The sequence below is a fragment of the Centroberyx gerrardi genome, chromosome 5, assembly GCF_048128805.1.
Source record: "Centroberyx gerrardi isolate f3 chromosome 5, fCenGer3.hap1.cur.20231027, whole genome shotgun sequence".
NCBI lineage: Eukaryota > Metazoa > Chordata > Actinopteri > Beryciformes > Berycidae > Centroberyx > Centroberyx gerrardi.
In genome coordinates, this window is record NC_136001.1 from 30,640,408 (window position 1) to 30,654,091 (window position 13,684).

Here is a 13,684-nt window from a genome sequence, read left to right on the forward strand (position 1 = left end):
TAGTATTTACCTAAACATTGATGCTGAGGTTGTTGAAATAAGTTCTGATCCTCACTGCTAAAAGAAAGTCTTTGAAACTCAGAAAGTGGCAGTAACTGATTCATGATCTCATATTAGTGGTGCTAACAGACCACACAAAAAACACAGACAAAATCAGTAAAGAAAATGATTTTGAAGAATAGTGTGGTGTTTACAAAGCGTTTTGAAACGCCATATTGGGTGTTTTGAGCCAGAACTCAGAGATTTGGACCTCTGATTTAAGACACTTTTCCTTTGAAGTGAATGATCTTTGCACATGCTCTGTATTTTTGTTTACAACACTTCACAAGTACAGCTGGCAAACTTAGCTTTAGCCTGCTGGAGTTTAAAAACGCCCACAAACTCCCATTCAGGGCAGACACCTTAACCTCAAGGCCATTGGGATTTTGTGACGTTTTAAGTATGCTTTTTTGGAAAACTACATTGATACACAGGAGCAAATAGAGACAGACAGATAGACATTTGAAGGTTTTTTGGGTTTCACATCAGACTTTATATACAGTGGCACTGCTATAAACTTATTTCAGAGTTTTGCTGCTGTTTCGGGGTGTCCCAAAACAGACAAATGGATTTAGGCTACAAACATCACATTTCAGATTCAATAAGCTGCTTGGTGAATAAAGGAAATTTAACGCTGTTTTAAATCATATTTCCTGGTGCCAAAACATAATCATGGTGTTTCAAATCACTTTTTTTTTAAAGAGCCCTTGCTGTCTAAAGGAGGTTGAAGTGGTAGGCCTAGTTGTAGACTCTCACTAAATATCTTTATTTATTTACAAATTATCAGGAAAATATGTTTGGTTAATTGAGAGAACATTACAGATTTATCTTTTTTTTCTCTCATTTCAGTTTGCTTTTACCATTATGACATGATTACAGAAATATAGTTTAGCCACTATTTTAATGCCTAAACATCACTCAAAATGTAATTGTCTAAAATGTATTTTCAAACAAGCAGTTACTCTGGCCTCAAATAGAACAAATTGGAGCAAAATGACATAATCTGTCATTGTGGTAAGTATTAGTCTAATAACCGTCGCCTGCAGACTGCAGGCGGTTGTGGATGTGATGTAATGTGATGTGATGTCAAGGTTTATTCCACACTGCTGCAAATTGTGGAGCAAAAGAAATAGAAACGTCTGTTGATGAATGCTGATAAGAACTAACTGGTGAATCATGTTGACGCAGTGAAAAAGGTAGGCATTGATATTCCATGCGCACTGTATTTGATCAATATCTGACTTCAAGGTGAATTTTGTTAGATTGCTGTATTAGATTGAAAGAAACGAATGAACGCGATTTTTTATTTGTGCGTGCGTGTGTGTGTGTGTGTGTGTGTGTGTGTGTGTGTGTGTGTGTGAGAGAGAGAGAGAGAGAGAGAGAGAGAGAGAGAGAGAGAGAGAGAGACTACACTAGCATTTCCCTTACGGAGGGAGTAATCCTATAATACATTTTAGAGGGATAAAGAAATATCACAGCTAAACTTAGCATAGGCTACTATAGGAATATTTCAGTAATAAAGCGTACAAGAGTACAAAAAAACCATCAAGCACAATAAGGTCGCTGTAAACTCACTATTGAATACCACAGACACAATATATAATGATTTTTCGTTTGCGTTTGAAACCGCATTTTTAAATCCACAGTTGTAGTTGTATCTGTTTTGCGTGGTTATAGAATCTATTGGGCCGAATTTACTGTATGCTGAGTGAGCTGCCTGGAGGCCATTGGCTGGTTTTCAATGTGCTTAGGCCTGCATTAAATGTGAATAAATGCAGATATGAATTGGCCTGATTGACAAAAAAGACGCAAACCTTTTTGTTGAGCTGAATGAACATAAGGAGTGAAAACTATTTAAACCCTGTTTTGTACCTCGGCCCTATTGGACCATGATAGCATAGCTACAGGCCAAAGTAGTATCAGTATCATTCATAAAGCTAGCATTTCCTAAATTGAAAAGCAGAATGGCTATAGGCTGTAACACCCATAATAGGTCCATCAACAAGAGTGTCAGACTAACCAAAATACCTGAAAAATCAATATGCTATTAGTTTATAGTGGCCTTACCGCGCTTAATGATAATGTTTTATAATATTTATAGGGACATACTGAATATGGACTTTATAGTGACTTTATCTTAGCCTACGTCATGGCACTTCTATCTCTTAGTATCACTATAATATCCCTACTCCTATAGGGATTTAAAGTGTGTCTGTAGCACCCAATAGTAAGTTCATGGAGACATTGCCGCACTTTATGGTATTTTTTCTGGTCCAAAACGTCTTGCATCCACGCATCCATCTAAAATTCATAATAGGATTACCATAGTTTTCCGTAAGGGTAACATTAAAACCTGGAGCGTCACTTTGACCACAGTCACTTACCAAGGACACTTTAAATTTTACGCACGAGGCATAAGGCCTATAGGGCTCATTTGACTTTATGGCGCATCCATTAGGCCTCCTGCCGTGCTTGTTGTGTCAAGCCTAATAAATTAAAATACTCTCACCATTGCCAGTTCAATGATATTGAAACACACGTAGGGAAGTGAATTGACTTTGTACTACAGGCTCTTATTGGAGATGACCTCCAATATGAATGCTTCATAGCATTCCTGAGATCTACTCTTAATTTCAGACAAACCCAAAGGGATACTATTCAAATGTCACAGTGAAGCTATTGGGCTATTATAGGAACTCTAAAAATTCCATAAAACACGATAAGGTCACTTAACTCACCATTCATACCACAGACACACTATAAGTCCCTATAGAAATATTATAGTGAATGTTCATAGGGAAACTGTGTACATTGAGCCAGAAATCTATCAGTGTTGACAATTAGTCTTCGATTTATGCACCGTGAGAGCATCCAGGCCCTCAGATGAAATATAAAACTTGACATGTAAAAAATAATAATAATAAAAAAGAATAGGTGCATAGAATCCCACCTATGTTGCGGTATACTGTTTTTGAGGAAAATAATGTTCCCTAGCTTTTATCATTAGAATTGGTCATGTGATAACGTCAGACCTGTGCGCGCTGGCTTTGATCATATATAGTATCTCAGTGTGAATTAACGCCCATTTGGTCTCTGTTAGACCTTCAGCCTGAGACTCAAATTTCCCCGGGCTTTGTAGTCTAAAGATTGGATGTATGTTGTGTTGTCTATTGATTATGGCCCATGCTTTCATCTGAGGCTATTCTTTTTTTTTTTTTTTTTTTTTTACATATTTCTGGGTGGATAAATTGGCATGCAACAGAAAAAAACGGACAAAATTCCCGACCTGCATTGAAAGAAAATGTAACATTTTTCCTTAATTTTTTCTGCTTGCAAATAGGCTAAGAGTGTAAATTACAGTCAACTTTAAGGAATTAGTAGTAAGAACTTAAAGCAGGGGCTGTTATGGGAAATGTGACCTCATATTCATTTTTTTTCTGCAAGCGTTTTCCCAGAGCTGCAAAAATGCGTCTCCGTTGGGGTTTAATCCCCGTGCCATCTAGACATCATTCAGACACAACAGTTTGCTGGATGCAGCTTTTTCCTCCCACAACACTGAATGGTGGTTGACATAAAGCTTTAGTATTAATTATAAATAAGCATAAACATTGCACACACAATAACTGAGCTGTTGTCCTTACCTGGATGATGAGAAAAATTCGAATAAACTGCAACAAGTAGAACAAATTAAGGTTTGATTAATATTCAAGTTTTCATGCAATCTTGCTGCGATTAGATTCAACGGCTCCTCCCCTATAAACGCAACAAGCACCGTCAACCCTCTCCCTACTGTCATAAACTATTTCTCTCATCTAATTTATAATTAATCCAGTGTGGAGGCTCAAGGTAAGGTTGAATGTTAATAAAGACAGTATCTGTAAAAATAATTAAAAAAATAATAAGATAAGAATAGAAATAAAACAACATTTTGAGCATCTGCCTGGCCGGCTCATTCGCCTTCAAGAATTATAGTAATACATTTTAGAAGGATATATACGTATATATACAATATCAGCAAAACTTTAAATACCACTATAGGTCAAAAACCAGAGAAAATCCTATAGTAATATGAGATAATAAAATACCATAAAGTACGTTAAGGTCACTATTAACTAACTATTGAGCACCACAGACACTGTATAATCCCCTATAGGAATATCATAGGAATGTAACAGACTAGTGGTTTTTCGTAGCCTACTCTCAAGCGACTGATCCATATATAATAATCCGAATATAACATGCAATCGACTATTGAGATGAATATGAAATAACATAGACCAAATTAGGTTAAATTGTGGACATGAAGCCATGTAATCACAGTGTTCTCATAACTGCAATAAGATACATTAAAACTATTAAAAACAAAAGTACTACTAATAATGTCACACCTACATTATAGTGGGAAATACTAAACAAACTTTAACTAATGCATTTCATTGATTTTAAGTGACATATGGCCACATTATTTTTTAGGTAAAGAGTTCCCTTGGACTCTTTTCTTACTTTCTACTTAGTCCTTTTGTCTCAGTCTTGGTCTCTTATTCTGCTTAAGACTCTCTCACACTTACAAGAAGCAGAAACCTCCATCTGAGAGCACTGTCTCTTTTTATACTCAATTAAAAACAGAGTGGTGGTTCACTACTGTTCACTACACTTCAATACATGCATGGTGTCATGTCCAATTCTAAGCAAGAGATGCATGGTTCCTACTAAATGGGGATGTGATTTTCTTGATTATACAGAAGAGATGGTAACAATAAACCTGGATGCATTAGTCTCTCTCTCTCTCTCTCTCTCTCTCTCTCTCTCTCTCTCTCTCTGTCAAGCACGTCCATTTGCGTGTGCACCAGTTGCCATATGGCCACATGCCCTCCAAAATATGTCAGGACTTAACGAGACGTTTTCTGATGATGACGCTATGTAGCCATATTAGGCCCTGTGCCATGTGAATGACTGTGTGTGGCTGATAAGCCTATAATCTATCATCATCACCGGCATAAAAACCCATATATTCACTTGTAAGCTAGACAAACTAGATCAAAAGCCCAACTTGGGGCCTATTCCCTTTAGAATGAAAGGAGAACCGTATTAGTGAAAATATATTTAATAATTAAACATAACATAGTTACACAAAAGGAATGCAAAAAACGGAAGAGTGAAAGTGGGTCCTTAGAATATGCAATGAAAGGGTAAGACCTACTGCGAAGGTTTGTGTTCCCTCCTCAGCAGCGGGCAAGTTCATGGTGAGGGAATGCATGGTGGGGCAACTGAGACAAAACACATGGGCCTTGAAAGATGACGGCTTGCAGCAGCCTGGGCCTTTCTGCAGGGCCTGTCAGTCCTTTGCAATAGGAAATAGGAGGCTGCAAAAGAAGTTCCGCCTTCGGGAGGATCAGTGCAGATCTTCTCCACGCCGTAATGCCATTTTGGGTTTTGGGGCCTTATCCGAGAGACGCGCATGGAGCGTCCCAGACGTTGCGCACACGAGTCAGAATTCAGAGTCAAAAATATCTGGCAGCCATCTGCCGGGTCACTCCTCCTGATTGTTGTCTGAGTGGGAGCTGGAGGCTTCGGACTGACGGTCGAGCTCGCCGGCAGACCTTTCTTGTTCAGAGAGCTGCTCGCTAGTGGGTATGGAGTTCTTCTTGGGACGGCCTTTGGGTTTAGTGGGCGACTCCAGGCCTCCTCCTTGTAACACCTGCGGGTCAGACGTGAAGAGAAAAGTCAGGTTTAGGTTGATTCCTACAGGCCTACAGACAGTGATGTGGTGGTAAATGCAAAGAAGGGTGAACTATGACCTCCAGTCGGTGATCATAAGGCCCAGCAATAACTAATATGATCAAAAATCAATTATACTCTCAGAAAATCATTCATTTATGCTGTTTTTCCCTTGAAAGACACCATCCTTATATAACTTACATCACTTTAATATTACTTACTATGATGTATACAATGGATTTCATATGATAAAAGTTTATGTCCGCCTATAAAGGTGGTAATCTCTTTTCCTGCAAATAAAAAGATGTGCAAACTGATTTATAGTTGGGTTTACACTCCGTTACATCCCATACTGTACATCTAAGTCGACCCTAATGCAAAGGTCAGGGTCAATTTGATTCCATTTCAATTGATTCCATGCTAATCCATTCCACTGCAGTTCATTTCCCATAAGGCCTGTATTGCACAACGAACATCTGTATCAGTAGTGTAAAACAGAACTGATCCCAATAGGTTGTTGTTGTATTAACCTTATGTAAAAGTCCATTACCACAACATCATTATGACAGTCATCATCATCATCATCATCATCATCATCATCATCATCATCATACAGAAATATAACTTACTATTTTCTTCCATTTCATCCTTCTATTCTGGTACCACGTTTTCACTTGCAGCTGACTGAGGCCCAAAGACTCAGCAAGATCTATTCTGTAGGAAAAAAAACAAAACATTTTTTCAGGCTATTTTTTTTATATATATAGTCATATTTCTTATTGTTTTGAAGCATAATAGGCAGTTTTGGTGTGAGGTCTTTTTCTCATTCCATGATTATAACAAGGGTGTTAATTCACTAAACCATTTGCCACAAAAAATTCCATAAAAACTACATTTCTGGGGACAAAGTGGAGCAATGACTGATGACTGATGATTATTATTTGGTCAATGTGATAAATGATTAGATGTATGTCACCAAACTATCAGCTTAGAGGGAACATTGATCCTGAATGCTCCTCTGATGTGATTTTATTATTTTTGGCATAACAGTGTAAATAAAAATAATATTAATAATAAAAATAATAGTCATAATAATAACAATATTAATCGGCTATGTAACATCAATAATAATAATACAACATTATAATAATAATAATAATACATGTCATACGATTTCATACGATTTTGTTTGACCTTTGCTCTCCATTCTAATGATAAAAACTACAGTATTAAATTTGTACTCGCGCCTTGCCGTACCCCGTACGGACTACAACCCTACCTGTCCGGCGTGGAGAGATACTTCTGCTTCTCAAACCGCTTCTCCAGGCCCATGAGCTGCAGCTCGGTGAAGACTGTGCGGCTCCGTCTGCCCTTCTTGGTCTTGCTCCCGTCGCCGCCGTGCTCCAGCTTCCCCCGGAGGTGGAGGTCCAGCGGCAGGTGGTGGGACGCCGGGCCGACCTGCAGGCCCGGGGGCCCGGCCAGCAGCGGCGAGCCCAGCGGGGAGCCCAGCGAGCAGGACAGCGGGGACATGGGGAACTTCAGCAGGCTCGTCTGGTCGGCCTTCAGGACTGCGGGACCGCGGGGAAGAAAATCATGGAGGTTGTTTGATAAATGTAACCGAGGCTATGGGTTGTTTTTATTGGTCCTGTAGGTTCATCTAAGCTGTTGTAAAAAGAGATAAAATGCACGGTGGCCTATAGGAGCCACAGGGAGACGGATGTGCAGTAGGCTATGGGGTCCTGGGGAGCTCCGGGGGCCCTTGAAGGAGTCTCCAGCAAAATGAAGAATCATTTAACTTTATTTTTTATTTCACTCAGTAGAGGTTAGACCCTTATAATTATCCACACTTGCAGTGTAGACAGTTATGTAGCCTATGTAGCCTATATAAAGTCATATCTGACAATAAAATCCTCTCAGATGAGGGTCAATAGGGTCAAATGTTATTAAATGGGGGCCCATGCTTGGGTGTCCTTGATATGAAAAAGTGTGGGAACCCCTGGCCCTGGCCTCATAGGATTTTTATCAATAATGTTCATTAATGTCTTTATAACAAATATGACACTGTAGCTATTATTCCTGGTGCAGGAGGAGTTTCAGGACAACAATAACGGGGCCTAATAAACGCGCAGGGCCTAATATTTTGGGATATGACATTTTATATAATCATGTAACTATTTAAAACATAGGCAACTGGTCAATAATTATGTCAATCCGACACTTATTGAGCCCACTCGTTAGAGTTATGTTACCTAATTTGCTTCATAATATAAAAAATAATATTTGGGATAGAGCCTACACAACGCATGACATGGGCTACTTTTCATACAAATTGGAATGAATGGAAAAAAAATTCTACACTTGTCAACACCGTCTTAAATTATTGTTTTCAGTCAGATACATTTTTTAAAATGTTTTGGTTGTTCTTGCTCTGTGAATCGGGTCGAAAACCTCCGAGACACGACGCGCGTCTCTGCGCAATTCTCCTCCGTTTTTCGATTGGTTTCATGGTATAAACCGGCCTTTGTTACAGAAACGAATGGATGTTTTGCATTGCGGTATTTAAATCTACCATAACTATAATCACGTAGAATATTTTCATCTGGAGAGCTCTTTGGGCACACTGATGCGCCTGGATCCAGGCTATTATCACGCAATTTTACGCACCCTACGCAAAATATTTAAGCTTGTATTGAGTCTTAATTCCCCCCCCCCCCCATTCTTCTTAAAACAAGTGAAATCTGCCAATAGGGTGAGATAACTCCACTTGTTTCTAATGCGAATCAACTTGTTCCAAGAGTTTTCTTGAATTAAGAGCCACTTTCTTGACACTAGTGGAGCGATCTGACTTATCCTGCCTATTTCAAGTCATTATTAATTCTAAGAAAAAAGAAAGAAAGAAAGTAAAACAGGAATGAAACAAAACTACATTTGAAAGAAGTGAAATTATCTGACCTCACACTGGCAGATTGTTTCATTTGTTTAAGAAATAATATTTTCAGACGCAACACAGAATGACTTCTTCAGATGTACATTTTGCACTGCTTTTAATGCGGAAAGCTCATCGTAATCTTTCACGCAAGCAAATAATTAACCATTACAATACAGAATCTATTAAAATCCTACAAATTTCACCGCAATGCCAGACCGCTCATATCGACACGACCCCGTCGCTTATTCTAACTTTTCATAGCCATGGAGTTGAAATCCGCCCAGCTTACCCAGGTGGCTGTGGAAAGGCCGGGCCGACAGGAGAGCTTGCACCCCGAATTTGAGCAGCTCCCCGGCCGGGGCAGACACCTTGTGCTCCGGATGGTCGGTCAGGATCTCCTCTATCATGAAACTCCTGTAACGATGGGATCTGTGGTCGGGGTGAGCCTCCGGAGGATAGTAATGCGCCCCCAGGTCCAAGGGATGCTGCATTATCTGAGTTTTTCTTTCTTTTATTGTCACCGTAAAAGACACCAAGCGATTACGCACCGATTCTCACTCCTTCAGTGGCCCAAGCCAGCGCTCATATTCCCTCTATAGACTGGAGAGCGGTGCTGTAAAGAAAAATATCCTCAGGTTCTGGATCAAACAAAAAAAACAAAAAAAAAAACACAAGTCCAGGTAAGTGCTGACTTCTTGTCTGCGCGTCCTCGTCGGGTTTTGCGCGCTACTGGAGCCCAAATTTGGTTGAATTTGGCGAGGAAACGGGGAACCAAGCGCAAACCTTTGACCCAAAACTTCCAAAGCCAGCCTTGTTCATGCCCAGTGTGTGTGTGTGTGTGAGAGAGTTGTAGAGCTCTGAGCGATTTGTCAGCCGCCGAGCGCGTCACCTTGGCAGTGAATTGAAGAATAAGCTTTGGGTTTTATGAGTCTCGTCTCTTAGCTCCACCCCAGTCTCAGGGCTTGTCTACTCGCTGCCTTCCCAGGACCCACAGTTAAATGCAAAGTCGCGCTACTCCTGCGTGGATTTGCATGCAACAGGGGGAACATGGAAGAGGGAATTAGGACCTAAAACGACAGACATTTTAAATTCCCTGCAGGTGATACTGAAAGTCAGTGTAGCCACGAGTCTCAGATCACTATCATGATGATGTGGGGCTGCAGGAACCTCTGAGGTGAGGAGGTGAAATGAAAACTAAAAAACAACAAGATATTCTTTTTTTTTCTGCTTAGGTCTATGCAAGGTCATCAATAAAGATTTGAAACTATAGCCTATTTCACTGCTTGATAATACCCATACAACACACCTTCAGGTCTTATAGGCCTATAGCCTTATAAAACATATAGGATTTTTTAGATGATAGAATATATACATGTACTTTTTTCTTTTGTTTTTAGGACAGCAAGATTATCCAATGCATTTGGAGGTGTCAGACCATACCAGCAAATCCAGATTTTTTTTTAATCATAATTATTTTTGGGAAAATATGATTTGTTTGCTATTGCAGATGCTTATGCTGTTTTATGAAAGAAAAAAAAAAGAAAACATGTCTCATTGGCGCATAAGATTGATGGCTGTTTGTTTTGTAGCATGTGAACAATAAACCTCATCACCTTGGGCCTAACACTTGTTCATGTAGTTAATAGCAGTACAACATGTCTGTGTACATCTGATGATATAAGGCCGTTACAAAAGCAAGCAAACATCAGTTGATGATATCAGTGTTTAAAGTCTGCAGTGAAGACACTGAAGCAGTGCGAGGGAAAAACTATCATGCTAGAGATCACAAGACCCATTCCACAGCACCTCTGGGATTTTTCCTTTGAGGTTATTTGCCCCAAAAAAATTGAGAAATATCCACCACAGCATATTTTTAGCATGACTCAGGGTTTATTTGTGAAAAGTTCTCTGGTCTTCTAAAATCAACCATGGAGCTGAGAGCTTCAAAGAACCGTAGAATGCATGACTGTTGGTTGCCTATTTAGATTTTTTCTTATTGAATCCTTATTTATTTGACTGTTTTCTTGAATGCATTATATAGTTTACCGTGAAATGTGAAAGGGAAGATTGAAGAGAGAGGGAGGTGACATGTGACAAACATTATGAGCCAGACTCAAACTCACAACATCATGAGAGGATCATGATGGGAAGCAGGATGCCACGTTTAACCTGCTGAGCGACAGGAATACCTCTTAAAACCTTTATTTAACCACTTATTACGCAAACATTTTCAGGTGAACCACGGCAAGATCCAAAAAAGTTACAAATTATACATCTGAAAAAATCCAAGCTGATAAAAGCGGTATAAGATGCCAGAATGTGCAGCCTTCCCTTCCCAATTTCAGTATTCTCATCCTGTTTTGTTTATGACCTGTGGATGAGCATACAATGACAATGCCAAAGCACAATATTGTTGAATAGTAGCATGGGTCGACCACTTCAGGGACAGCGGTGAAAATCGGAAAAAAAAGGCACTCCCTCAAAAATGCTAGAGGTTTTATGGGCATGTGTTGCCCAAAAAATACATTTTGAGAAACTGCTTTTAAATACTCATTTCTGGGGAGAGAGGGCTCGTGACTTTCAACTATTACATTAAAACAGCATCAAAGGCTGAATCTTTAAGCATCAACAGAACAGAGAGAAACATTAGAGGAATATAGTTTTCAAAATTTCAAATTGCTCTAAGTGTTAAATGTATTTTGAATCTGTGAAAGGCATGTTGAGGTATGTGTGCACCGTATGCAACACTATGATTTCTAAACAAATCAGCTGAAAACATGAATACTGTAACGGTATAAAAGCTTCAGGAATTGCGGAATGAAAAAATAGCAAAATCTTTTAATTTCATTTCATAATTTCATATGCCTTTTGAGAATCTGTGTACACCTTAACATAGTCCACTGAGAAAAGAAGGAAAGATTAAAACTTTAAAGCAAATGAAGCTCTAGCAAAATGAGATGAAATAAGTCTAGTGAATTGCAATCAGATGCCAATTACATTCTGTCTGCTACACTGTGCTAAAAGGAAACCGCTTCTCATATTCAAGATGATCTTCAGCATCCATCCCACAAACTTTGAGTCACCTTGTCTGTGCCTCAACACCATTCCATAAAGTCTGAAAAACAACTGCTGTCCTCAGGAATGACTAGTTAGACTAATACTGTTGTGTTCAAAGGTACAAGGAGGTGGCAGCTTCTAGTTTACAGACCTTAGTGTGTCTTCTCCAGTAGAATGAACTGACATTGCTGGACCTTTTCTGCCTCTGTTGGTCACTGCTGAGACTGCAGGTGGAGTAAAAGCTTTCCCGCCTGCTCATGTTGAATTGCTGCCACTGTAGTGCATGATCTGCACTGTTTAAGCAGAATAGTGGGAACACACTAAGAGAATAGATGTATTGTCTGTTCTCACTGGAAAAGATTACATGCAACAACATATTCGCTGCTGTAGAGTCAGATGAAGATTTGTACTGGCAGCTCCATCCATAACTGTTGCTATTGTTAGTCTAGTCGTATCTATCGTGTTTTTGTGATTCTATTCTTAAACAAAAACTTAAAAATGTTACTTTCATTAATGACAATTCATGAGCTATTTTCCATTTTTTTGCATTTCTGCTTCACTGGATATTTGAAAGAGAAGGTAAGATGGGAGAGAGGCAAGAGTGTAGATTTAATTTCAGCTTTGAAGGTGGTGTGTGTGTGTGTGTGTTCGTGTGTGTGTGTGTGTGTGTGTGTACTATGGGTAGTACAAGAGTAGTACAAGAAGGCTAAATGCAGCTCCGGTTTCGCTCACTTTATTTAGCAAGATTGGAACAAAAAATATACATTTACATGAGAAAAGTATGAAGAAAGAGTGATGAGAATTATTGGTTAATGTGAAATCCAGTGATAAATTGTTAAACTAAACCCTGATCTGAAGGGCGAACATTAATCAAAATATGAAACATGGCTGTCTAATTTGTTGTTGAAATGTTTTCTAAGGCATTAATGGGAGGACTCCATCTTTAAGGGGAATGGGGTGTTTCTGCTTGTGACCCAATCTGTTTCAAGGAATATAGACCAATGTTAGTGAGTTTTCTTGCTCATGTCTATCATATCTCCACCACTTCTAACCCATTTAGATCATTGTTCAGAACATCTTTAGTTCAAATTTGGATTATCTTCACACTGTTCTTGAGATCCCGTTCAGGTTGAAATGCCACTGATAAGAATTCTAGTCAACTGAAAGCCAGAACAGAGTCTTTTCAAGTAAAACCTTAATAACAGACAGCTCCTGGATCAGTCGTGTTTAAATCAATACGCTCAGCAGGAAAAAAATAGTTTGCAGTGGAGCTGACATTTATTGGACAGATATATTGTTCATGAAGGAAGTGGAAATCCCTCATCCAGCTGGCTCTTCCTGTGGGTTTACACTTTCACATTTACACAGTATTTCATTCATAAAATAAAATCAGGAAATATTAAGGGGTTAAAGTGAAATAAAAAGTATTCTAAGAAAAGGCCCATTAAATTGCAGTGTCAGTATCAGTTGTAGAAGTGAGAATAGGTTTTTTGGACACACTGACTTAAAGTAAATACAGTCACAAACTATTATTAATATTAAACGTTAATGGAATTGATGTTTCATGTTTGTAATACATCAGTAAAATCACACTGCTGGTGTCTTCCTTTGCATCTCAAGTGAGTCATGTGATTGATTCAACCTCGCATTACTCTATTACAATGGGAACATTTTAAACTGACAATTTGTGACATATTACAGATTTATTTTCAATAGTTTAAATTCCCCCTAATGGGTCATCCTGTGGTACCATGTGTTTAACCTCAAATTTCCTGGGGCAAACTAATCAAAAAGTAAGGGAATATCTTCAGAACACTTCACAGAGTTGGAGTAATGTAGCGGATCAGGTTACTGATTACAGTTTTAAATGAGTAATTAATAACCTGCAATTAATTATGTTTTGAAAGTACATTTCTAAACGGAATATATGGATGACAGCCA

General features: G+C 38.9%; 1 protein-coding gene across 1 annotated transcript; it reads right to left on the reverse strand.

Moving 5' to 3' along the window:
- Nucleotides 1-5,187: 5,187 nt before the first annotated feature.
- barx1 (BARX homeobox 1) lies at nt 5,188-9,528 on the reverse strand. Its single transcript, XM_071911638.2, has 4 exons — nt 8,976-9,528; nt 7,037-7,325; nt 6,387-6,471; nt 5,188-5,737 (listed from the first exon to the last, which is right to left on the reverse strand). The coding sequence occupies exons 1-4, from the start codon at nt 9,175-9,177 to the stop codon at nt 5,570-5,572; spliced, it is 744 nt and encodes a 247-aa protein (XP_071767739.1). The 5' UTR covers nt 9,178-9,528; the 3' UTR covers nt 5,188-5,569.
- Between the last annotated feature and the right edge of the window lie 4,156 nt (nt 9,529-13,684).

Excerpts from the sequence above, each read along its gene's own strand:
- barx1 (XM_071911638.2), bottom strand. The coding sequence starts at position 9,177 with ATGCAGCATCCCTTGGACCTGGGGGCGCATTACTATCCTCCGGAGGCT. Across the intron at positions 7,326-8,975 it reads GCCTTTCCACAGCCACCTGG|TCCTGAAGGCCGACCAGACG; the intron begins GTAAGCTGGGCG and ends GCGGTCCCGCAG. Across the intron at positions 6,472-7,036 it reads TATCTCTCCACGCCGGACAG|AATAGATCTTGCTGAGTCTT; the intron begins GTAGGGTTGTAG and ends TTTTTCCTACAG.